Source organism: Phasianus colchicus, chromosome 1, assembly GCF_987193195.1.
Source record: "Phasianus colchicus chromosome 1, bPhaCol1.hap1.1, whole genome shotgun sequence".
Taxonomy (NCBI): domain Eukaryota; kingdom Metazoa; phylum Chordata; class Aves; order Galliformes; family Phasianidae; genus Phasianus; species Phasianus colchicus.
Genome location: NC_143436.1, coordinates 5,462,016 through 5,487,904, shown reverse-complemented (window position 1 = coordinate 5,487,904; position 25,889 = coordinate 5,462,016). Strand labels below are relative to the sequence as shown.

Genomic DNA, 25,889 nt, shown 5'->3' with positions numbered 1-25,889 from the left:
TCACCCAAAACTCACGCGAGTGTAAGCATAGCATGGTGGGACATGTTGTGCTGTGATGGCAAAGTTTGACTAGATGTTTCAGAAGGTCCACCTATGTCCTAAATTCCTATAAAGAGTGTTCAATTGCATTCCCTGGCTGATGAGTGTGTTGCCAGCAGGAAAGAGACAGGTTGCTACTTGCTGTGGTCTGGTCTCTACCAGCTCCCATGCTTCTGGACACTGAAGATATGGAGGAGAAACCTCCAGCAGATGACAACAGCAGTTGTCTTGCACAGAGTAGGAAAGTGTAGTGTCAGATGAGTAAAAGTGAGGGATCCATCAGAAGCACCACAATGCTTCTGATTGAGATAAATCAAAATGGAGATAAACAGCTGAATTACTAAGTCCATGCAGAAAATGAGAGTTCCTTGGGGGAGGCAATGCCAAGAGCATGCTTAGTTCTGAAACTATTTTGCAATGTGTGCATCCAAGGCTGGTTTCATACCAGAAGTCCAAGTAATACTATTTGGTAAGTGTTAACTCTGTGACCAGTGTACATGATCCAGCAGCAAGAAGAAAAACAAAGACATGATGGAGCTCTGCAGCCATTTAAGCACGGCTTTAGTAAACAAAGCCGGTTTAATACTCACAGGAGCCTCAGGCAGGGGCTAAGGCACTGGCTCCTCCCTCCACCCACCTGCACACTGGATGACTTGTACAAAACTTAGCCCAGTGGGAGCCCCAGCATTTAACCTGGTCCCCCCGCATTTGTTATCTACCACCCTTCTTCCACAAGACCAAACCAACACACTTGGCTGTGCTTGTAAACACGGTTGGACCATCAACCAAGGCGAACTGAAAATTAGGAATCAGGCAGGCATCCCAAGATCTGTAACCAGTTAAAATCCCAGGGAACATTTTCCAGCAAGCTGGTAGAGTGTGGCCTTTGCCAACACGGGCACCTGGGTGTGGGAAGAATGTTGGCAGGGCGATGAACTCATTAAGGTGGAGCTCTGTCACCACCTCCCGAAGGAATCTGAGATGAGCCCATCGCACTGCTGTACCCTTGTGCAACCGAGTGTAGGAAGGATCAGTGACTGGAGCTCGGCGCTGCCCTGCTCTACACGCTGAAGTCAACGCCACCAGGAGAAATAAGAGCCCTTTCCATGTAAGCAAACTGATCCGGCTGATATCGGGTGACTCATTAACGGCTTACAAAACTTAAGTAGACCATAGCGTTACTCTCTAGTAGTGGGAACTCCTCGGCTTGAAAGGAGGATTTGATACTTGCCAAAAGCTTACCTTGGGCCTAGTCATCGTTCGTAATAGCAGATCTGCCCTTGGAGGTGTTTGCAAGAAGTTACAAGCTGCACCTGCTCTGAGGAATTAATTTCTTTTCCAAAGATCCTGGGCACAGAGACAAGTTGGACATGCACTGGGAAATGATGGACTCCAAACCTGTAATGCAAGTGATGAGAAGTGAAGATCTGCTCCCGAGCAGTTCCTATGCTGGACAAATACTTCTACTCAACTCTGCCTTTTCTCAGTTGCTCACCACATTCCACTCTCTGTGCTGCTCTCTACCCTTTTTCCATCCAAGCCCCCAGAATATTTAAAATAGCCCACGCTGATTAGATTCATTTGAAGGAAAGGAATCTTATTTTTGGAATAAGAGTTGCAGAAGCCACGTAGTAAAAATAAATCCGTGGTGTTAGGCATACATCAGAATATAGTTGGTTGGCTTTCTGGATTGCAAGGACACGTTGCTGGCTCATGTTAATCTTTCCATCCACTATTCATATATCTCATTTTCAGGATAGCAAAATAGTTATCTTAAGAGCATCTAGAATCACTGAGTGGAACTTGCCCATCCTTCTGGCCTCCACAGATCACGTCTCTGAAGGACACTCTTGCTGCTTCAGCTCAAGACTTTGTACAACTTATTGTTAAATTCCCTAAATAGCATCTTGTGTCTTAGATATAACACCTCTAGCAGTATCTTCAGCATAAAAATGGTGAATATATTCTGTGGAATTCTTTTTTCATCAGCCCAAAGCAACTCTGAAACCAAAGAAATGCAGCATTTGGCCATTAGCAACTGGGAGGTTTGAAGGGATACGATGCTACAAATCCAGCCTATAGAGAGCAGGTAGCAATAAGAGTCAATGGCCAAGCTGGGTTATTAGATACTGAGGCAAAAAAATGGATTTTGGGGTTGACTGAGCATCTGTCTTTGCAGAAAATATAGAGAACAACAGCATCACTTCATTCTCAGCATTTTAATACATGCCAGCTCCAAGCACTAACTCAGGCATTTCACAGCCCACAAAGCCCAGAGAAGGCAGCTATTGTATCAACTATGAGAAGTAGATTTTGGTGTCCCCAAAGTAACTTTAACCAAAAAGCTGCTTCTCAGATAAATCCCACCAGATAACCCTGGAAACAAAAAAGGGCCAGTAATAGCAAAAGGCAACAGGTAAGGCACTGGAACAGGCTGCCCTGTGAAGTGAAGGACTCGCCCTACCTGGAGGTGTTCAAGAAAAAGGAGTGAATGTGGCACTGAGGGACATGGTGTAGTGGGTATGGTGGGGATGGGTTGACCATTGGACTAGATGATCTTAGTGGTCTTTTCCAATCTTAATGACTCATGAAAATAAGGTTTTGACGTGAGGCCAGACAGGCTCCAAAATCAGCCATTGAGAAGAGGGACGGATTTGTGTTGGAAAACTTCCTGGGAGAGAGTCAGTTACAAAATGCAAAGCTGAGGGGCCTGTCTGGTTCAGTAGTGCTATAGATGGTTTCCAGTACTTAAACCCATATGAAAACACAAGTGCAGATAAAGGTTCAACTGAAGAGCAGGTCCAAGCACAGATCTTGCAAGGAAGAAGCTCCAAATAGCAGTGATGTTGTGAGCACTGGGTGTTAACAGAGCGATGGGTGATTTAACCCATGGGAATCTCTAGTCTCTCTTTACAAGCTTCACATCAGCCTTGGTCTGGGGCTGAAGCTGAGCTGCAGAGCAGGAAACACTATCCAGCTCCTGCGGATAGAAATGGGGACATGCACAGATCCTGTGCCCAAACCTTCCAACAAAGCCACGCCAGAGCTGACTTTCTTATTAACAAGAGTGTGTTTCTCCCTTTGAATACATGCAATGGCAATCATGCAGAGAACAGCTTCTTAGCAGATGTGTACACCTAATATGACTATTCTTACAGCACTCATTCTAATAAGTACTGTAAATGACATCTCAATTAAAAACGAGCAATTGCACACAACTTCCTGCCCCTATTTCTTAATTTGCTTCTGCATAAGGAAAATAAATATGCAGTGGTGTTACCTGAGCTGACTCACACGTAACCTGAATGCCAAATTTTCAGATGTTACAGCAAGTAGAGCCCAGTCCTGAAGGTCTCCTGCATACAGCAGTGTCCACGTTGGGGACCATAGGGAAGACCAGGGCATGGGCAGGTGCCATCCTGCCAAACTGGTCCTTAATTCTATGGTAAGAAACGATGAGTGTCAAAATTCCTGCATCATGGTTGGGTGTCCAGATCACTCTGGTTGAGGGAGGAATCAACAGAAAAGAGTTTCTAATTTATGAAACACGTTCCTGCTCTTGACAGATTTTTAAACCTACATGTCTTCTGGTGGTTTTTTTTTTTTTTTTTTTTTTTTTAATTTCTCCTCTCCTCTTCTCTCCTCTCCTCTCCTCTCCTCTCCTCTCCTCTCCTCTCCTCTCCTCTCCTCTCCTCTCCTCTCCTCTCCTCTCCTCTCCTCTCCTCTCCTCTCCTCTCCTCTCCTCTCCTCTCCTCTCCTCTCCTCTCCTCTCCTCTCCTCTCCTCTCCTCTCCTCTCTCATCTCCATCCCTTCCCTTCCCTTCCCTTCCCTTCCCTTCCCTTCCCTTCCCTTCCCTTCCCTTCCCTTCCCTTCCCTTCCCTTCCCTTCCCTTCCCTTCCCTTCCCTTCCCTTCCCTTCCCTTCCCTTCCCTTCCCTTCCCTTCCCTTCCCTTCCCTTCCCTTCCCTTCCCTTCCCTTCCCTTCCCTTCCCTTCCCTTCCCTTCCCTTCCCTTCCCTTCCCTTCCCTTCCCTTCCCTTCCCTTCCCTTCCCTTCCCTTCCCTTCCCTTCCCAAAACAAGGAGCTGTTTATTCACTAGAAAAATCTCTCTCTGTTTAAAAAAATATATGTGGAAGATCTTCCACCTATCATGGGTTCAGTTGACATTTTATTGGTTTAAATGGTGCGAATTGGCCACACATCTCAGTGGATGGCTGCAATAGCTGGCATTTAAACACTTCGGCCAGGTAGGAGTCGCTTGCTGGCCACAAATCTCCCATTACAGTGTCCTCTGCCATCCTGCACGCAGGGATTAATAGCAGCTTTCTGCTTTTTAGGTTAGAGCTGATCCAAGAGGGCCCAAGAGAAAGGGAGAGATTCCTAAATAGCGTGACTGACAAGACTGTGAAGAGGGAGTTTATTCAGAGCATTATCTAACTCTCTTTGGCGAAGGAAACTCATCTACTTTTGAGACTTAAACTTCTAAAGAAAACTGCTATGATCTAAAGAGATTGGCCATAAAACTATTTGTATTGAAAACTTAGCCAGCACGCCTTTAGTGAACTTCATTCATTAACATTCTTCCTGGCAAGGTTTCCATATCTCAGCGTTCATTTTATACTTTAATTTGGTTAGTAGGTCTTTGTTTAATCGTCCTATTGAGGGGAGAACAAAGAAGGTTTAGGTGATACAGTGAAGTAATACACTATATTTTATCTCTGGAAAGCCCAGACAAAGTCAGCAGGCTCTGATACCCTCTGATTCGTTGTTTTATTTTTTTTTTCCTCTTCCAGGACATTCGAAATCACAAATCAGTTTCGGAGCATAAAGATCCTCACTGTACTGAGCTGCGGACACCTTCAGAAGAGAAACAACTTGTCAAGCAGAGAAATTATGCTTTGAGCACGACATACAGCCCTGAAGGAAGATTATCTCCAGAAAAGTGCATCTCCATTACGCCGGGGATGGATGTTCTGCATTTATATCTCTGCCCTCCAATAAAATCTGTAGTCAAGATATATATTTTTTTCCATTTCTGGGCTTTTTGCTTCCTGTCTCCATATTAACATCATAGATTTTTTTTTTTTTTTTTTTTTTTTTTTCTGGGGGAAAAAAACTCATTAGCAATTTGCTCAAGGAATGTTGCATTTTGCAGTGAGGACATCGCATTGCTGTTTTCTCCAGCAATCTGCAGGTATAGGCTGCCTTAAGGAAGACTTAAAAACTAGTCAGGATAATAAAAAAAGAGCTGTTTCCTGATAGATGTAGCTGCTCCCTATCCCTGAAGCTGGTGGAGCGTGAGCGGGGAGCTGCTCAGCTGCTGTAAGCTGACACAGCTCCAACTGACTCCCAACTGACTCCAGATAGAAATCTGGCCCTAGAGTAAAGGCAGGATTCAACAAGCTTTTCTCACGGAATGGCTTTTGCACTGTTTTCTGGAGTATATCCTACCAATACACATCGTGTTGCTTACAACCAGTCCATTCCACACACCAGTAAAGGGGATTGTTGCATCTGCCTTCTCTTTATATGAACACCATGACAATGAGTTGTCTTCTCATTGAAATCCCTAATTCTCCACTTCCTAAACCTTTTCAAGCAGCTTTGTTCATAAACTTCCAACTGGCTGTGAAAAGAGATGCTTTCCAGCAGTGTTCACATCCTCTTCCACAGAGCCACTCTCCCAGACAGGTAAAGCACGCAGAGCCCCGATGCTCTTCCATGCAGACCAACAAGCAAAGCAACCCCTAGCCACCCTAAGTGCCATCCCCTCACTGGAGGAGGATGCTGTAGGCCAGAATCTAAATCACAACTGGACTCAGAGGAACAAAAATGCTTGAATGTAAAATGAACAAACAACCGAAACACCCCTAATTCTGTCAGAACTTATTAAAAGCAAAGGAAATATTAGCCATAAGATTATGGAAGCAAATGCATAGATTTTGGTCCTAAATTTTTTTTTCTGAGGAAAGAAGATCCATACCCACCCCGTGCTCAGAGGACAACCATTTTTGGAAGCCAATAGCTCTTTTATGCAGCCAATTCCTGGTCTACACCAGCGTAAGTGAAAGGGGAGTCAGGCTCTTCACGGCTGCTGACCGAGGTTGCTCCGAAGCGATGACCCGGAGGTGAAAGGCCCCTTCTCCTGTTACTAATCCCGTGAGCCACACAAGCCTCCTGAAAATGATTCTTCGGTTTTATTACCACCGAGGTCATTTATGAAATCATAAAACCCTGGGTAGGAAACCAAGCTGGCAGGCAGCAGCAATGCACGGTCACAGAGATCTCTGTCCCACGGTAGAAATGGTAAAAGTTCTGCCCTTCTTCCACGCACCCTGAATAATTCAGTTGGTTAAATGTGAGAAGTTGTGATTAACTGAGCGGAGGAGGAAATAGATAAACAACTTACCAAAAGCTAGTTCTTTATTATTGCAACCAGAAATGACCAAAGACTGCATATTTTGTATGTCTGCGTATTACATGTGGAGTAAAACAAGAATCAGGTTTGAAACATTCAACAATTCAAAATAAAAAATAGCAAACCCAAGAACTTTCTTGACTAAACACACGGACTGGTAATTACCAGGGACAGAATATAAATGAAGTGGCATTGAACAAAGAAGGTAACAGTGCACTTTTAATAAACCAATTTCATCCATATCTCCACCGATTTGCAATTTAACAGTTCTATCAGCAAAGCCTCATTTCCCTAACTAGACCGGTATGTTTAAAAACATGACTAATTCATTCTCATTAATATCAATTTGGATGCATTTAAAAAATAACCCTTAATATCTGTGCAACAGGTTAAAGGGCCGTATGCTCAAACCTCAGACGTTTCTCACTGTACAGTCTGAAGTAGAAATATCCCCAAATGAAGCAATGAAGTCTAAATGCTCCCCATGGCATCAGAAACAATGGAATTTATTCTTATATATTTTGTTTAGCTCTGAGACCCACTGTTCTACAATATCTAATACTGTTTTTTTCTTTTGTTTTTTTTTTCTCTCTATTTTTGCCCTCATTTAAAATACAGCTCATATTCATTCTGCTGGTCTTTCCAAGGGGACACACAAAGCAGAGCAATGTGTCTCTTGGTCTTAATGGCAGCTGGCACGTCCTTCACCCCAACGCAAGCCTGGCCATTTTGGCAAACTCAATACCACTTGTTAAAAAAAAGGAAAAAAAAAAACCAAAAAACTGAGCTCCAGCTACAGATTAACACACTGGAGCTACCATTAAAAGTGCAGAGCCCCTGGCCTAAGCCCTCAATTCAGAAGGCATTTAAGCACATGTATAACTAAGTGTGGGAACAGTCTCCTTGAAGGCAATAGGATTACTCACTTCTTAAGAAGTTACCACATGTTTAAGTATCTGAATCAAGGCCTAATTATGGTGCTGGTTGACTTCTCGTGCGCGCACCACTGGGGCAGATCTCGCCAATCCCTTAAAGCCACAAGGACAAGCGTGTGTCACACAGGCTTTTAATAGCTGCTAGGTTTGTCTTCTGAGGCAAACAAAAATAAAAATCCTCATGCCCTAAAAAATAAAAAGGTACTTTATAAATATCAGGTATTTACATGTGTGAAACTCTTTTAATGGGAGGTGGTTTTACGCACCTGTGAAATGTACAAGCAATGAAATGGAACACTGACGAAGACTAAAGAACAAAACCAAAGTATAAAATATATTACAGGTCCACTGAAATAAATTCACACGGAAGAAAAAAATCGACACAATAGAAACTTTCCTTTTTAAAAAATAGAAGATATATCACAAAAGCTTGAACATGTTTATTTTATGTTAGTACTAAAAATCAAGGGAAAAAGCTTCTTATATTCTTGTCACAAAAATATTTACCAGCCACTTTTTATTTCCACGTTATGATTATCTGGTTCAGCAGGAGTAGAGGCTGAACTGCACCCAGACTAAAGAAATCATTCCAGAAGGTCTTCTAGGTTTACAATTACTGCAATTTACATTTTCGTCTCCTCTCAGCACCTTACCGCAAAGGTTTCAGAGGAATAAAAAACAAATCAAGAAAGAATAGGACAGCTATCTGTATTTACAACATTCGTCTTTGTTGCTGCCGAGCCACAGGAGCGGTGCCATTAACTACTGAAGTCCTCACACCGCTCTGTGCAAAAGACGGCCCTCCGTAGGTGAAAGACAGCATCAGAACGTACCCAAATCCACCCCCCTGGGCTCGCACAGCCTGAGAAACGCAACAGCCCCCAAACGGACAACAGATCCTTGCCCCCAATTCACTCCAGAGTCAAACCCATAACACCCGATGGCGGAGGGTGAGACGCGAGCACACCGCATCCCTCTGTGACGGAGTCAGGGCAGAAGCGCTGAAGCGACCGCACGACTTCAATCCACAGCCAAGTCTTCAGTGTGCTCTGTGCTTCCTTTTCTTGTGTTTTTTATCCTTCTTCTTGTTGGCACACTTGGAGCAGAACCATTGCATCTCTTCTGGGGGTGCAGCCGTAATTCCGACGCAAGGCCTGTGGAGGACAGGAAAACAGCGTGCTGTCTTAACGTTGCTGCTATTTCTTACCCAAATAAATTCAACTTTTCAGTGAGAGATGGGATCTGGCCTTCCAAACGTCCCCCCAATTACTCTAGCAATTATCATTATACTGACGAATATTATGATCTAGAAAAAATGCAAAAAAAGCTTGCTTTGAAACAAAAAAAATGTTTCATCCATTACATCTCCAGTAAGAAATCACTTTAACAGAAAACATGACATAATATGCTAGATTTAAAATAATTTTAAATGCTTATTTAATACGTCTGCAGAAAAAAAAAAAAGAAAAAAACCTTATGATTTTATGTAGCTGTTAAAAAAATGCCTAAAAATGATTAATTCCCTCAAACCACTTATAAGAGCTGACATTTATATTACTGTTCATACAATGCTCCATAACTTGAAATGTCTGTCCGTATACAACGTGCTCACAATCCTGCACTTCTCACAAAATTACCAGAATCAGCAATATTTCCTGGTCGTTTCAAAAACAACCGTTATCACCAATTCCCATTAATTAAAGTAACGCTCCTTCACAGTTTAAAATCTGCTTTTTCAGATTCCAGAGAAACAGAGATAAAAGTATCATCCAGATGATTAAATTGGACACAGCAAAGCCATTCAAATACACCCAGCCTCACGAACAACAACAACAACAAAAAAGGTTTTAATAATATAGCCACAATCTGCAAGAGAACGGCAGAACAGGATGGATGAGAACAACTTACCAGTGATACCAATCATCGCAGTCATCACAACCTATCATTGGACTGCCATCATCTGGCTTGTTACAGCCAGGACAGAACCAGATCTGGTTACCCCATTCATCTCGGATCTGATGCAAAGAAAAGGAAAGTTAGCTGGTTTTAAGGGCTAAGCAGGCAGCAAAATCAATCTTCAAAGAAAAATTAAAAAAAGAAAAAAGGCAGTTCGTTGTTTATCCAAGAAAGCTTTTCAATGCTCACTACCCTTACTTATGAATTCTCTTGTTGTTGTATGTGTTCAGAATTATGTTTTAATTGTTTTTTCCTATCCTGCACTGGACAGCAAAAGCATGCATTTTTCTGCATTGTCCTGTAAACCAGCAAAGCCAGTTATACCACCCAACCTATGCACAGTCATTCACATATAGCAGACGGGGCTTAGTGACACAATTCCTTCCCTGTCTATACTACCACGACCAGAAGACTTTTAAAATTCTGCTCTGTTAATGGCAAGAACGGGCTAGAGCAGGCTCTTGTGTGAGATAACAGTCTTATATGCATGTAACATATACAGTGCCATGTGTATATATTGCTTTATTACTTATTAGCCAAAGTCTTCAACTCAACTAGCTGATAAGATCAGGATATAAAAAAAAGTTGTTACTGAGTAACTTTCCATTCCCCTTATGACATTTATGCCGTGGTACCATTTACTAAAGGGTAAATGAAACAAGAGAGGCAGATCATTTACAGCATTAGATGGCTGCACACTGGATTTATCATACTCAGAATTTTATAAAAAAAATGTTTACATTTATATCCTGCTAAAGCTGTATTTGTATTTTTAAATTTCGAATGCTTTAATAGCAGTTTTTTGTTCTGTTTTGTTTTGCATACATGAAAAACGTCATAAAGTTCATTCAAAGGAGTGTAAAATAACAATATGAAGTACAAAATGTGTATGGTATTACCCTGATTTCATCATTTCTTTATGGAGATTTGCACATTATAGCCGAATCTCAAAAATATGATCCATTTTGTTCTCAGCTTTTGTGCATTAGTGCAGTTACACATATCTAAGACAATAACTTTTTGCTATCTGCAGAGCTTACAAACGTGGTATTAGAAAGCAGTAGATAAAAATCCCCAAATGCTCTTAGGAAAAAAAAAAAAAAAGCCAATACATGGTGGTCTGTACATCTTACACCACTGCCAGAAAAATCAATAGGAATATACCAAAGCTGCAACCAACACATCACTCTTGACTGACTCCTCTTAAAGCCCTGATTTTTTTTGTGATCTAAAACTAGAAAATACAAAGCCCAGGAATATTAAGCAAGGAACAATCCCTTTCTAAGCCAATGTGCAGCAGGCAATGCCATATGACAAACTGAATTTTAAAGCTCACTGCATTGATCATTCCTATCTACACATCTGATCTCCACTTGTGGATGCTGATGCTTGGCAGGTGTCCCACCTTGGTGCTGCCAGTGTTAGACAATGCTGCCTGATGTTGCTCCACCAGAATATGGACTTTTTAACTTTTCCAAACTTAATTTTCCAGGGGAATGCTTTTCTGCAGAATGACATCTCAAGCTTTCAGAAGATCACGGGTTGGAGAGGGACAGGGTGGTCTACATCCACTGCAACCTATCTGGATTTGTTAGACAAGAACTTGGGCTGCTGAATGAAGATGTCAAAATATTGCCTAACTTCTTTTTTCCTTAATGGGTCGTGGAGAAGAGACAGTATGTGACTGCTGAAAGCTATTTTAGTACAAACCATTTAGAGTTAATGATCAGAACGCATTTACTGAGATAGTATCCTGTAGGGAAATCCCACATCATATATTTTAACTGTAACATCGTCCTTCTGTCCTTCCCTGTGGAAGGGAGTTGTGTACCTCCATCACCCTGGCTCCAATCCTATCTCTAGAAGAGCTTTCCCATGCGACCTTGGGAAAGCTGTTTCATCTTTCTGTGTCCTGATTTCCCTCCATAGAAGAAGCTATTAAAATTATTAATTATTCCTTTTTTTCCCCAACCTCTCTTTCAGCTTTTTAACTTAGAAACTTCTCACATCAGGAGCCTCTCTGCCTGCAAAGGTACTTGGATTCTAACACAGTAAAGCCCTGGTTTCAACTGTAAAAGAAAAAACAAATAACCCAGAGCCTACTGAATAGAATTCTCCAATTTCTCCCCAAGGCACTAAGACTGTTACCACTGAAACATTGGCCTTAGGAAAAGTTACAGGTTTTCCTTCCTTAAACACCCATCACCTCTAAATTATATGCCTCCAATGCTTACTGGGGAAAATTGGATGTAGTACAATATTTTGAAAATGTTTCTCTCCTAGAAAGAATTGCAAGGCTTCTGGACACTACTTTAATAAGTAAGGGTGGCATCGCATTTATGCTGTGATAAAGGAGGTGAGGATGCATATCTTCATCCCAAAGATATGCACAGCCTATGTGAGGTAGCCGAATACTGTAACCAACTCTGGAGTGAAATGTAGCAGCTGTTTAAATAGAGACCAGTAACATGATACAGCAGTTTAAGTCAAGCAGGGAAGAGCACCTTCTCCATTAGAAACAGCAGGGTAGATTTACACTAGGAATCATTATAAAAACAGGAAAGAGAAAAAAAAAAAAAAAAGAAAAAATCATGCACACACTGCAATTGAAATACAGAAAGCTCTGTAATAAAAGCAAGTTTCAGGTGTTTTAAATGGTGAGAGTTTTAAATTGGTACCTGCTATAGATAAGCAAGGTGTCACCAACCAAGCTGGAACTTAGCCAGGGCAGGGAGAATTACAACACTGCTGCTATTGTTGGTGGTATCTGCTGCTCTTCGGTGATTAGAAATGGTAGGACTACCACCTTACACTGTATCTACAGTAAAAATTTTCCATAGCAGAACAGTCCTACCCCTATCCAGAGGTGTGTCCATGCTCATTAGAGAATGTAGCCCCTTCATTGTGTTGGATGGGAGACCTAGGCAGTTTGAACTAGTGGGTGGTAACTCCATCCATGGTCGAGGGGTTGGAACTGAATGGGCTTTAAGGCCCCTTCCAAGCTAAGCCGTTCTATGTGGAGTAATTAAGAAGTTTTAATGGCGTCAAAGAGAGGTCGAGTTCAGAGCAAATGTCTACAAACTCACATGCACAAACAAGCAGTTTCTGTATGTTCAGGATAGAGAACAGTGCACTCTGCACACTTCAAATGAGGGCTAAGTCAGATTCTTCTGCCTGACAGCAAAATCTATGGCGAGTTTGACATTTGAGGTTTCAATTTAGGGCTATGAAAGTATCTATAAAAAAAAAGTCATGTCCAAAAATATATGCTCCAGGTAAAAATTCCAAGTGAGATACAACTGGGCTTGTTGGAATTAATTTAAATGTTGAGCTGGGAAGACAGAAAAAAATTAGCCCAGTGGTGTTTTAACTATTAACTCTTCCAAGCAAGTGTGCGGAAGCAAGGGCCAGAGTAGAGAGTAACATCACAAGTCTAATGCCATCAGTTTGAAGTGATGAGTCACCATGAAGCTCAACAGTTCAGGAGATGAATGTCACTGGGACAGCACATCACAGCACGTGCCACCTACCACGTAAGTACTGACGGTCTCAGTCACCACGCTCCTAACAGGTGCTTTGGAGCCTCCAGCTGCAGAGACGGCTGGGGATGCTGGTGGAAGTAGGGCAGGTGAGACTGTAGGCTGTGGAGGAGGAGGAGCTGGAGCTGGAGGAGGGGTGACGTGCACAGGAGCTGGTACTGGTGATGGCACAGGTGGAGGTGTCTTGGGCCGGCTCACAGGAGTAGCAGGTTTGGCCTCTGGGGCTGGCACCACTTTGCTGATGACTCTGTAGGACCAAAAATGGGGATCGTTAAGGGTTGATGTGGAAGAAGGCAATGGTCGATCACTGGGTAGATATAAAGAAAATATAGTACAGCTAATTCACATCACCTTTAAGTCAGCAAAGAGGCTGTTTCAACCAAACACAAGGATCGCTCTTATTGCCACATCCATCCACAGATCCTGACTACAGGACAGGATGAAGTACAGAGCTATTACAAAGTGAATGCCAGGACAGCCTGAACCACTCTATAGCCTGCTGTCATATAAATATTCTCTGTGGCTTTACTAAACCTTGTTTCGTTAAGTTTTATTACATTAGCTCAATTTGTGGGAAATATTAGAAAGGAAAGTTAATCAGCTGTGAACAGCACTGATTTTAATCTTCAAACTGCGAGACAATATCATCCTCTTAAGATTCTACATTAGGGGGTTCTGCAAATATTTGCTAGTTTGGTATTTCTTTCCTCAAATGTTTACGTAATCAGCAGTAGATCTAGTCAGGACAAATAAATGACGCACACTATACACTCTGCAGTTAAAATATTGCTACTTACTCGAGTAGCTGAAGTAGACAGGATGTAGCTCTAGTAAATACAAAGTATAGAATAATCTTGCTCAGGAAGGGGGATACATGGAGGACCCAATATTTATTAATGAATGATAGTATATAGTGTTATTGATGTGCATACATTTTAACAGATAAAGCCCTTACTATAAGACTCCAGACTAGAAATGCAGCGGGAAGCAAAAGGACATTTTAGAAAACAAAACAGAAAAACCCCAAACAAAACACTGGATAGGACTATTTGTTTTTACCACATTTTGGTAAATCATTTAACTTATTTACATTTGAATGGTAACTGTGGGAGTACAATTAATTTGTGTAGGGACTAGAGGAAGAAGGAAAATTAAAGAAAGGTTACACATTCCAGAGAAGAGGACATCTAAGAAAGAAAAGCAAAAAAAAGGAATAGGAAAACCATGATGAAAATCAAGTTGGAACCACTCCTGAAAACCAGGGGAGAAAAACCAACCTCCACCATCAGAGGGAATTCTACAGACAACTTCAGAATTTATTGCCTCTCTCGTAGGATATTCGAAAGACAGTATAAATAGGATCAGAGACATTCTAGTCAATAATCCAAGTCATCAACTGAGAAAAAAAAATTGGAACTACTCAATATTTAAAGCTTGGCTAAGATAATAGTGTTCTCTCCCCAGATATGCTACTTGCACTACTAAATCAGAACAAGGGAAGGTTTTAGGAAAGAGAGAACAGAGCAATGGGTTTGGGATTCTTGATTAGTCTGACAACTCCATCAACGCACCAACATTCTGAGACCTCATGTAAGTGACTATCAGAAGAAAAACAAAGTTAAGCAAGCTTAGAAACTTTGGCTCACTGGGGCTTCTTATAGACTGGGCACTTTGGATCTGATGCATAAAATCACTGAATAATCAAAGTTGGAAGGCATCCACACATATCACTGAGTACAACTTCTGACTCCACACAGGACCATCCAAAACTCAAACCCCGTGTCTGAGAGCACTGTTCAAATGCTCCTTGAACTCTGGCAGATTGGTGCTGTGACCACTGCCCAGGGCAACCTGTTCCATCCCCACCACCTCCTGGTGCAGAACCTTTCCCTAACAGCCCTCTGAGCTGCCAGAGCACACTGCTGACTCATACTTCAGTTCTTTGGTGCCTTCTGTCGTTCACTGCTCCCAGTGCTGAGCATCTAAGACCTTGAGGGTGGGCAATGCTCCCATGGCTTGCAAAGTTCATTTGTGACCTACGAACCACGTCTTAAAAAAAAAAATCTTGGCACTAATAAGAGAGGGGAGAGATGAAGAGCAAAATATTTGGCCTAGTCGAAGCCATCTGTATAGATTCAAACATTATTATTCCTTCTTCCACCCCCATTTCTACCCTGCTCCAAGTAAACAAAGTCCTGCTATGAGTTCTTTGGGGAGTCAACCCTTCTCTAGTCTGCACTAGGAAATATATTAGCTAAAAGAATTTTAAACACAACTTTACAGACAGTGTAAACAGTTTAAGAGAAGAATTAGCTAATACAATTTGAATAAGAGTGACCATGCCCAACTTAAATATTAAATTAAATTATAGAGTTTCCCAGTCAGATAAAGCCAGGTTCTCCTCCTGAACAGGGTCTTCGAAAGCCACTGTGATAATGACTGCAGAAACTGTAGGGAACATCACAAATGAAATCTTTAAAAACTAAAAATATTCATTAGAGGGTGACACATACTCATTGATTGGCTGGCTTGCTTGAAGCGTGCAATTAAGACGTGTTCAGTATATAGGGCAGCTTGTTTATCTTGATTTTTAGAACTCAGTTATCAAAACGGGAGATCGGCATTTTAGAGCACGCTTGGCCCTACCACTCCCTTGGGCTAATAAAGTTCTGAGACTTAAGACTCCAGAGTGGAGAAATGAATGGCTTTGTGCTACACCATTAGGGGTGATGGGGTAATCTCAGGGAGGGTGGTTGGGCCTGTCCTCCTTCCTGAAAAAGGGGCTTGCACACACAGCAACAGAGAGGTGGGAAGAAATCAAAGGGAAATAGCAGTCCCACGACTAATAATTAATGTTACTTCAGACTCGGAGAGAAACCTGATATCAAAACAGTATGTAAATGATGGCAAGATTTATGAGATCTATTTTACAGACAAGAACAGTGAGGCACAGAGCACGCTGCAGGTAGGCGGCACTCACTACAGAAAAGCTTCAGTGCTACTGCTACTGAGCTCCATGCTAGGATTTAAACTGCACATCTGGACATTACCATACCTATATTGTTACATTCCTTCCCAAATGTGCTTCCAAAATCAAAGCTTTTGTGTTGCAAGTCTGTAAGTACAATATTAAAGTAAGATGAAAATATCCCTCCTCATCGTTCAAGGTCCAAAAACTCTAAAATCAAGGCTGGATTCATAATTTTTCGTGGTAATCAAACACAAATGAACACCAAGTCCCAAGATCAGAATTACACTTCTCTGCATGCTGCTTGCCTGGCAATGTATCACACATGCATATTCTGCACTGAAAGATAAAAATCAAAGCTGTTTTTGAATCAAAATAGTTCCCTTAGAATGAAGAGGTGTGAGAAAACCCTTGGAATAGATGTGGTAACAAGAGCCTTCATAAATCATAACTAAAGGCTACCACTCCCTTAAAAAAAAGGAAAAAGAAGAATTAATGTAAATACTGTGTATCTGGTTGTGTCCAACCTAAATTCTCACTGGATTTCTCCTTAAATGCTAACAGGACTGTATTTCTTACAGAACCTGAGTGTATTTATAATTGAACACATGTGTTGATAACAAGTTTAAAGTAAACCTCCTAACAATGGCAGAGTTAATGAAATCCCATTTTTGTCATTACTCCAGGGCAATCACCCTGTTCACGTAAGACAGATCCAAACCCAAATGGTAAGAAAACTGTGTTGGCTCACAAGATCTCTACTGAGATCTTTAGTGTCATGACAGGTCAGTCAGCTTATAATCGCTTCTAACTGGCATGAGCTGTAACATGCTGCATCTGGAGCAAAATGAGGCTCCAAGGTGTGAAATAGTTTCCTATCTTTGGAAGTAATTTATTTGATTTCATTTTGACCCTTACGGCTGAAAGCCCCATTGACTCCTTCACATAAACAGAGGGAAAAGACATGTGCATCGAAAGGAAATGGCTTTTCAAAAATAGGATATGAGCCACAGAGCTGAATGATTGCTATGGGTGATAGGCTCCAAAAAATATGCTCTATCAGTACTGAGAAAGGTATGGTCCAGAATCGCACAGGCTCTGCCTAGAAGAGGAACGACATTTCTAAAGGTCTAATTGCCTTCTAAAACCAGGACCCATTTTAAAGTAAGGAGCAGGAGCTCAAGGTCATTTGTATGCAGGAAAACATCACCAACAACTATACCACTGTAATTATAACTAGCACACCTGCTACTCACATTATTACGGGTGATATTTTCATCTGTTAGTGTTGATGTTCCCTTATTGATACGAGTTCTTCAATGCTAGAAAGTGAGGTGATGTAACTACTTTGATTACTGAGAAATCTCACACTTGTAACTGAGATAGCTCCACTAGAAAAAAAAATGAAATACTCTAAGACCTATGGGTAAAAGTGTCAAAAACACCTAGGGGAATTAGGAACATTTCCATATGGTTTAGATTCCTCACAGATTAGAGATGATTTTGAAAATTTTATTCCAACCCTGGAGGAGAATTGGTGTAATTTAAGCTCTGTAATGTAAGCTAATTCCCATATTATTTTAGAAAGGGAAATTTAGTTTTTATCTCTCTTATGCCCTGCTGAATATTTTATTCTGTGCAAACAAGTCGTATTGGCAAACAGAAGCTCCACAAATATGTGCTATGACCAGCTCGCGTGCTTGCAGAGTGCCAAAATGCACCAAACCTCCAGCCAAGCCTCAAGCAATTTTGCAAGTGAAAAGACTTCAATATGTAAGTTGAAATACTAATAAAAACGTATTTTCATGTGATTAATTGCTTGCAATGTTACATTCTCTATCAAAGAGAACACGTATTTCAAAACACCATCCATTTTTGTGGACGTCGTCTGGCCTAATGTAGGTGGCAGAGGGTCTGTGCAATGTACAGAGCTTTGATGGTGCCCGTGGAGCTCAACAGTTCATTCTTCATTTCAACGCTATGGCAAAACCCTGCAAACACCCCTTCCTGGACAAATGAATCTAGCAATTTCAAAGGCAGTGTGTCACCTAATCCCATTCACAAGTTTACTGAGCCTCATCTTAAAACCAGTTAATCTTTTTGTCCCCACTGTTACCCTGTTTCAGGATCTCCCTGCTCTGGTGGCACAGAAACTGCTTCTAATTTCCAGCCTCCATTCATGGCCAATTAATTCCCATTTGTTTTTGTGCCAACATTATTCTTTACTTAAATAGCTTTCTCCCTCCAAAATGTTTATTTGCCTGATGTACTTGTAGCCAGCAATCACAACCCCTCTTCACATGCTAGACAAAACACACAAAGTTGTTCCCCTCTCCTATCATAACATAGGAGCCCCATGCTCACCCTAACAGTGCTCCCCTTTACATCTGCTCTCTACAATTCACTGTTCCTGAACACAAGCAGCATTCAAGATCTGAATATAACATTTTAGATGAACTATCAACAGGCTCTTGTGTGATGGCTGACACGCTTCCACTATCTGAGCTAAAATTACCACTTGCAGTGCATCCTATGGTCACGCTTGCATCACGTTGGTAACTGCCAGTGTACAGTCAACTAATGATCCCTCACCCACTTAATTCACCTACTATAGTGATATACTTACTGACCAGCTCTTTACTTCTGGCTGAAATTTCTTTTGGTACTCTTCAGATACAAAACCTAAACTGCATTTCTTCTTTTATTGAACTAAAAAGGATTTTTTCCCTTCCCAGTTCTTTCTGGACAGCCATCAGGTCCCCAGTTGTACTGATGATGTGGTCCTTCAACCTCACTGACAAACAATGATATCAGTGTTCCGCCTCCTACTGTGACTAGTTTTTTTAATGAAATTATTAAATCATATCAGTTGCAAAACACATCCTTGAGCATGTTCACTAGCAACCTCTTCTCTAGTTACATGAGCTCTCCTCCAGCTCTCAGTTGCTAGCTTTCTTCGAGCTAGTTCTTTTCTACTGAACAGTTCCTTTGCTAATCTCACATCAGCTTCACTGTGAGAGTATTAAACATCTTCCTAAAATCCAAGGAGCTTGGATTTGCCATCTTTCATTCATAGAAGACAGCATCCCTTCTCCTGAAGATAGGACAGCTGTCAATTTTATTCCAGCCACGCACATATGAGAGTCCCAACTCTTCTCCACTGCAGTGGAGACTTTCCCTTGGAGGGAAGTAATTTGATCAAGCACTCAGCAACTACTTCCTCATCTACTGGGAGGTGGAGGCAGTCACTCTAGGCCCTGAGATGCATGGCAAAAAAGTCAGCCCTTCCCAGTTGCAGGAGAACTGCCAAAGGGACTGTGCTAAGCTAGAAAATCAGTTGTTTTATCAAAGATTGATATTGAGTTGGCTTAGCACAGTTTACTTTCATTTTATGCTTTATTTCACTTATTTCCAAGCTTTTAAATAGCTCTTCCTTCAAAACTTGTAATTAATTGTATTGCTTCAAAAGGTATCTAGAACACTTTCCCTTTCTTCTCTTCTTCAGCATTTCTATTTTCTCTTTTACATTACTTATTAAAACAGATTTAACCAACAATAATTTTTAAAATAAAACTAAATGTATTCAAAAATTTCTTGTCCCCTAGTCTGTAAATTCACAAGCCAGCTATTTTGTGACTTAGAAGGAAGATTATTCCCCTTTTTTGACATCAGTGTGCAAACATCCCTATATTTCACTTCTTGATCTATTAAAGTTAACTTTCACCATTGTCAATCTATTGCCACTATTCGTGTTGTCCTAATTCATGGAGAATGAACATAGGATTGAAGATACTGGAACAGGCTCCCCAGGGCAATGGGCACGGCCCCAAGCTGCCGGCGTTCAAGGAGTGTTTGGACAACAATCTCAGACACAGGGTTTGAATCATGGGTGGTCCTTCGTGGAGCCAGGAGTTGGACTTGATGAACTTTATGGGTCCCTTCCAACTTGGGATATTCTGTGATTCTGTTCTTGGCTCACATTTGCATTATCCTTCACCTCCTCCCTGTCTTCACTCCCATGATTTTCCCTTCTTTTCCTATTTGCTCAGTATCTCTTTAATTCAGCTTGACTTATGGCAAGCCTGACTTCACCCCCACATTCTTTTGCTTTGAAGATGTAACTGCTTTGCTAACAGTCCTTTTCTTCTAGAGGTTAAGATGCTTATACCCAAAACACATTTTGAAGGAGTTACTGATAAATGTATTCATTTCCTGCATTTCCTTCCCATTCCATAGGCAGACATTACCACTTCTGAATCCATTAGGTCTTCAGTCCAGCTGACTTTATCTCTTTTGGTTTATGGACATTTGCACTCTTGAAATTGAATTACAGGTTTTCTACTGTTTATTTTTCCATTACTTTAAGTGAAACAGAGTTCTGTCCTTGGCCTCCATCCTCTATATCTGTTACACCAGGCTATCTCTCCCCAAAACCACAAATACCTTTCTGCAAATGACTCCCACAACTCCCTCCTATTCTTCTCACCATCCTGATTTACAGCTCCAGGTGGTTCATCATCAGTCTGACAAAACAAAATGGAGCTGGAAGTGTGGTGGCTTGGTATCTCTCATCTTCTTCTCTCTCTTATCATAACAAGCTGCTCAGATCTTTGACGGAAAACCACCAAGCATCGTCCCCTTGTGCTGAGTTCTCAACAGCAAAACCAGAAATTGGTAAAACATGCTCATTCCAGAGAGCTCTTTGCAAACTTTCTCTGATGTTTTCACTGCAAACTGCCCTTTCTTGTCATTTATTCTGGGAAATGTTATGGAATGTATGATCTAGAGACAGCTTATAAATTACTTGTACATCCACCCTCTTCAACGGGAACCAGGGTACAATATGGAATTTCATTAACTACTAGGAAACTGTGCCATTAATGGGTGCAGAAACCTCTACAATTGTAATTTCTAACTTGTTACCTTGCAGGCCCTGCACAGCTTCAACTCAGCTGCTCAGAGAACAGCTCTACTAAATTCACGTAGGAGCATCTTCTTCTCTTGCATCTATGGAAGGTAGTTTCTCCGTGGACCTCCTGTCCACGTTCAGCTCTCAGGAACTAAAATACATATTCTTTAGCCTATATAGTCCACTCAGTTTTGTGTGAAAACTTCAATATAAAAAAAGCAACTCTAATAAAGACAGTAACAAAACAGCATTTGGCTCCTGCAGTCACCTTCTATCCAGGCAAAGCCTATTCTTTAAACAAATACCCATCTGCCTTTCCATTCATTAACACACATTTGATCAATTTTTGTTGTGCTTTATACGGGCACGTCCATTTACACAAGCAATTCACTTATGTGTCTAAACTTGCCTGAAACATCTTTTTCTTTAATTGAGGTATACAGTATACAATTTTTTATTCTTGAGCAATAAGGAGAAAAAGCAAAGAAACTCCGAGTAAGTTGTTTCGCTTCCTAATGCCTCAAGCCTCTTTAAGGATTCACTTCTGGAGTCACCACCTGACACGGCCAGCAGCAAAATGAAAGTAATTTATTTGTCGCAGCCTACACCTACCATAAGCTGAATGAATAATTAGTCAAGGGTGGCTTTTGTAATTAGGAAAAAAAAAAAGAAAAAAGAAAAAAGAAAAAGCTAAAGACGAAATCTGATGTTGGAAATAACTCAGACTCAAGAAAAAAGCTATTCTAGATCAACTTTAGAAATATAAACAGATTATTTGTTTCTTTTGATAAAATATAGTCTTCACTTTTTTTCATTTAAAAGTTGCAATCTTGCAGCAAGGGAGGGGCTGAGGAACCTCCACTGCAGTGAACAGGACTTTTGGATGGATGTAAGACCACACATGGGGATTTCACTGCAGGATTGGGGCCAACATGCTACACTCAAACAGAACGATCAGAGAAGGGATATGAATCATACCCAGAAGAATATCTCCATTAAAATGCATATCCATCCAGAATTTAAAAAGGCATTGAAAAATCAGTCCTCCAGCTCTTATAATTTAACAATTATAGAACAGAAAAATGTGTGTCTGTATACACACACACAAACACACACGTACAAAGATTTATGAGAGCTGCAAAGATCACTGGAATTCCTAAAGAACATCTCTCGGAGAGGAGCGAGATCATTTGTCATCACTCTGACTGCTCACTTAGGTGGTCTATTGATCATATCAAAATGATTTAACCATTACACACTCTGTTCCACCTTACAGCAAAAGCTGGATTGGCACCCAGAGTGTTAGTTCTGTTAACACAGTTAACTCAGTCTTTCACTGCTTAGTGCTAAATTGTAAAATAATTGGAATACCCATTAGTACTGCAATAAACAAGAGACTTTCGCTGCCTGGACTCTATTGTTAAGTTTTCCAAAAAAGTGGTTTGCCCTTCTACATTTTTCTCCCTGAAGTATCACTTCTTCCCTTCTATTTAATTCTGCAGTAAGTTCTCCTTCAGAGCTTTCTGTTGAATAAGCAGAGTCTTGCAGGGTAACCAACACCGCCCACAGCTGTGTCCCACAATAGCCCCATGCTGCTTGCATTACATCTTTTGGAGGATTTGGTCACGGTGCCTTAATTGCTACAAACACTGCTCTTATTCATAAAAACGTGCAGAAGGAGGGGCTTCCAGCAGGATTTCTTTACCTGTTTCCCCACCACAAAACAGTGAAATAAATGGAATGGGTCATGAGCTACTTGGATGGTAATGCAAACCTACGGCTTGACAAGTCAATAAAAAGCCAATCCTTTCCTCTCTAGCCACACATAGGGAGCGAAAGCTAGAGGCAAACAATTTGGATATGTCTACAAAGGGAGTTTAATGAACCCCATTATTCAGCTATTGTGGGCAAACACTATATAGACAGTAATCTAAATTATCAACATCTGAATGGCTTTCTGTTAAATAGCACCTGAAGTTCAAAAGTTTTTTTTCATAAGGTCTTGTTTATCCAAAAGAGAATGACCTTATTAAAAATGGAAGCTCATGAATATCTACCAAAGATGATACTGTAAAAATCAGATGCATTCTTAAAAACTACATGTGGCAGAACTCTGGTTTAATTGAAGCTAGGAGCAAAGTCATATCTTAGATATCTAGCTTTTTTCACACCTCCCACAGTGCTTTGAGTACTCCCCCAAAAATGCATATGCATGTTCCTGCAGCAACTACAGATCCCCAGTGAACTCTGGGGAATACCAGCACAGTCCTTGTCCAATTTCTTGTCTTTAACCAGCTCAATAAAAGGTGTATCCATGGAACTGCTAATATCTCTTCTCTCCTCCTTTGGTCCAACTTGCCTTTTTTAAAGTCTGATTTTGTATAAATATGTGTGAGATGTTTCCCCCAAAAATTTAATCTCTAGAGAACTTGCAGCTCAATTACAATCCTGTGCATGGCAGGGATGTTGGAACTAGATGACTGTTAAGGTCCCTTCGAACCCAAGCCATCCTATGATTCAATTCTTCTGTAAATTAAATTTGCTGCAGATAGAAGAAACACATTTCAGGCAAGTGTTTTAGGATAATGTTACCCTATAACAAAGTTGGTGGCACTCTGCTACAGGTGAGCTGGTAAAGTTTTACACAATTTCAAAAAGAATGAATAAAGAACTGTTTTACTGGAATTTTGTTGCCCAACCATGGCTGTACTTAAAATAATCAGTTCTTGAGCAAGTAGTAATGATGACCCAAGCTACCAATGTATGAAAAATAAGTACTGCCAGCAGTTCAGCTGTGTTTCAAGTAGGGTTATAGCATCAGCATCATGCCATTTTCTAAAGCTGCATTTTCCTTCAGGCTCCCACTTCGTCAGACACGTATCATTTTGCCAACTTATTAAAATATGCATTATTTTTGCACTTTATTTTGGTGGAAGTCCTCAGATGGATCAATCACAGAGACTCGGTGTAACAAAACACAAAACGACAGGACAGGCTTTCCTCTTAGTTCCCAAAAAATACTTCTGGGTCACCAATATCATACAGAGAGATCACACCCGTGCTCACAAAAACATATGGTCTATATTGCCACTTGGCTTTCAGATGTTCTACAAAGGATGTCTGCTGGTTACGTTAGTGGCACTGCTGTCACGGGAATATCGTGCCATTGAGTGAGCCTCCAAAAGAGCCTAAGTTAGACCTTAGTTAGACTGATAACATCCTAGCAAGTGATAAAAACCTTTAGTGGAGTCAATTAAATATATGGATAAAAAGCTTCTCTCTCTTAATCCCTTTAGGAGTTTATTTTCAAGTCCACAAGTTATTTAATACACATTTCTATAGACACGCATATCTGTGTGTGTGTGCAATTTTTGGAAAAGGTTATATATATGCTACATATTAAAAATATGCAAGACAAGAGGCAATTTATTAAGAGCAGCAGGCCAGATTTGCAAGTTAAACACTGTTAAAATACCTATCTTTTCCCTATTCTGCTTTCCAGGTTCTCTGCTGATTGCAGAGCTATGATACAATGCAGTCAGAGTCTGGAGGAAAAGCCTGATATTTCAGTATTAAGTTCAGAAACTTGATTTCACAAACGTATATATATACACTTCCCTCTCTCTATATAAATGCATATATATGTATTTGCATCCGTGTGTACATATATATATAGGCACAGAAGCCCTGAAACAATGACTAACGAATGGCACTCTGCTTTGTGGTCTGATGTTGTCAAAAGTCATGTGTTTTTACTTAGAAATCATATTTCAATGTAGAATTTATCTGAAGTATCAGAAATTACAGCACATATTTTTGCTTAAGTTTACATCAACTGTTGCAGTAACTGGAATGTCAGTACCCCATCAATAGATATGCTTTTAAAAAACTTATGTGTATGAAACCTGTGTGTGTGAAAGTTTTTAGAAGTTATGTACGATTTATGCTTAGGAAAAATAACTAGACAAAAAGAAACCATGATGCAACTGAATAAAAGAATTCTGCTCATCATTTGCAGATGATTTTAAATTGAAACATCTATAGTAGCTTTGTGCTTTTTAATTTTTTTTTCTTAAAAAAAGATAGCATCTCCAGTTCCTTCCTATACTAACTCAGTTAGCAATCTTCTACCCTGATAACACTGGAGTGGAAAAAAACAGTGAAAAACCCTTCCAACGTATCATTCAAATCATATCTAAAAAGGTGGTCATAAATATTTTAGAACCCAAGCAAACTAATAAGAGTTAGGCCCATTAAGGATAAGATCTTTTACAACAAATTAAATAAAACAATTTATTGGAGCCTGGACTTGAGATAAACTAGATTTACTAGCTGACCCTTTATTCATTTAAAGAACAAAATTAGCTCTAATTGCATTAGAATGGAATCCAGTAAATTTCTTCTAATGTGGCATCCATGCAAGTATTGCTGTAATTGTTTACAACTAAGATGGAAATGCTTTGATTATAATCTACTTTCTTCTTGTTTTACTGCACAGTTAAAACACTCCCCCAAAAAAACACTGAACTGTAACATTTTTTTCCTATATTGGTTCCTCTAAAGGAACAGCTACATTTTCATGTCTATTAAGCTGACATTACTAATAGCTATCTCTTTTGAACTGATGTGTGTTGGAAGAATACTTGCATGCTGGACAAGCTTGAGTGGCCAGAATGTACTTGTATTCATAGAAAAAATAGTGAAGGAGACTCCTTTGCCACAATCAGCATTGCTTGGTACGCTGGTCCAAGCAGAGGAGCTCAGAAGCAACATAACTGGAAATTGCTCCACTGCAACATCATTTTCCTCAGCACTGCAGTATTTAAACTTGTGCTGCCATCAGTAGAGATCTGAATTTCCATGTTAAATGCCATTCAATCTGACCTCTTTTCTTCAGATACTTGATATTAGGAAGAATATCTTCATGCAAAGGATGGTCAGGCATTGGATCAGGCTGCCCAGGGAAGTGGTGGAGTACCCATCCCTGAAGGTAGTTAAGAGAAGCAGATGTAGCACTATGGGGCATAGTTTAGAGTCGGTCTTGGTAGCATTAGGTGATGGTTAGATTTGATGACCTTCATAGTCTTTTCCAACCTAAATGATTCTACCATTCAATGATATACTTTTT

General features: G+C 40.5%; 1 protein-coding gene across 1 annotated transcript in view; it reads right to left on the bottom strand.

Annotated features, from left to right (window-relative positions):
- Positions 1-6,441: 6,441 nt before the first annotated feature.
- TAF3 (TATA-box binding protein associated factor 3) overlaps positions 6,442-25,889 on the bottom strand; it is a 113,213-nt gene continuing 93,765 nt past the window's right edge. Inside the window, exons 5-7 of the mRNA XM_031587621.2 lie at positions 12,876-13,131; positions 9,298-9,404; positions 6,442-8,543 (exon numbers count right to left, since the gene is read on the bottom strand). Of these exons, the coding sequence (XP_031443481.2) occupies positions 8,429-8,543; positions 9,298-9,404; positions 12,876-13,131 (478 nt within the window). The 3' untranslated portion in view covers positions 6,442-8,428. The remainder of the gene's footprint in view (positions 8,544-9,297; positions 9,405-12,875; positions 13,132-25,889) is intronic.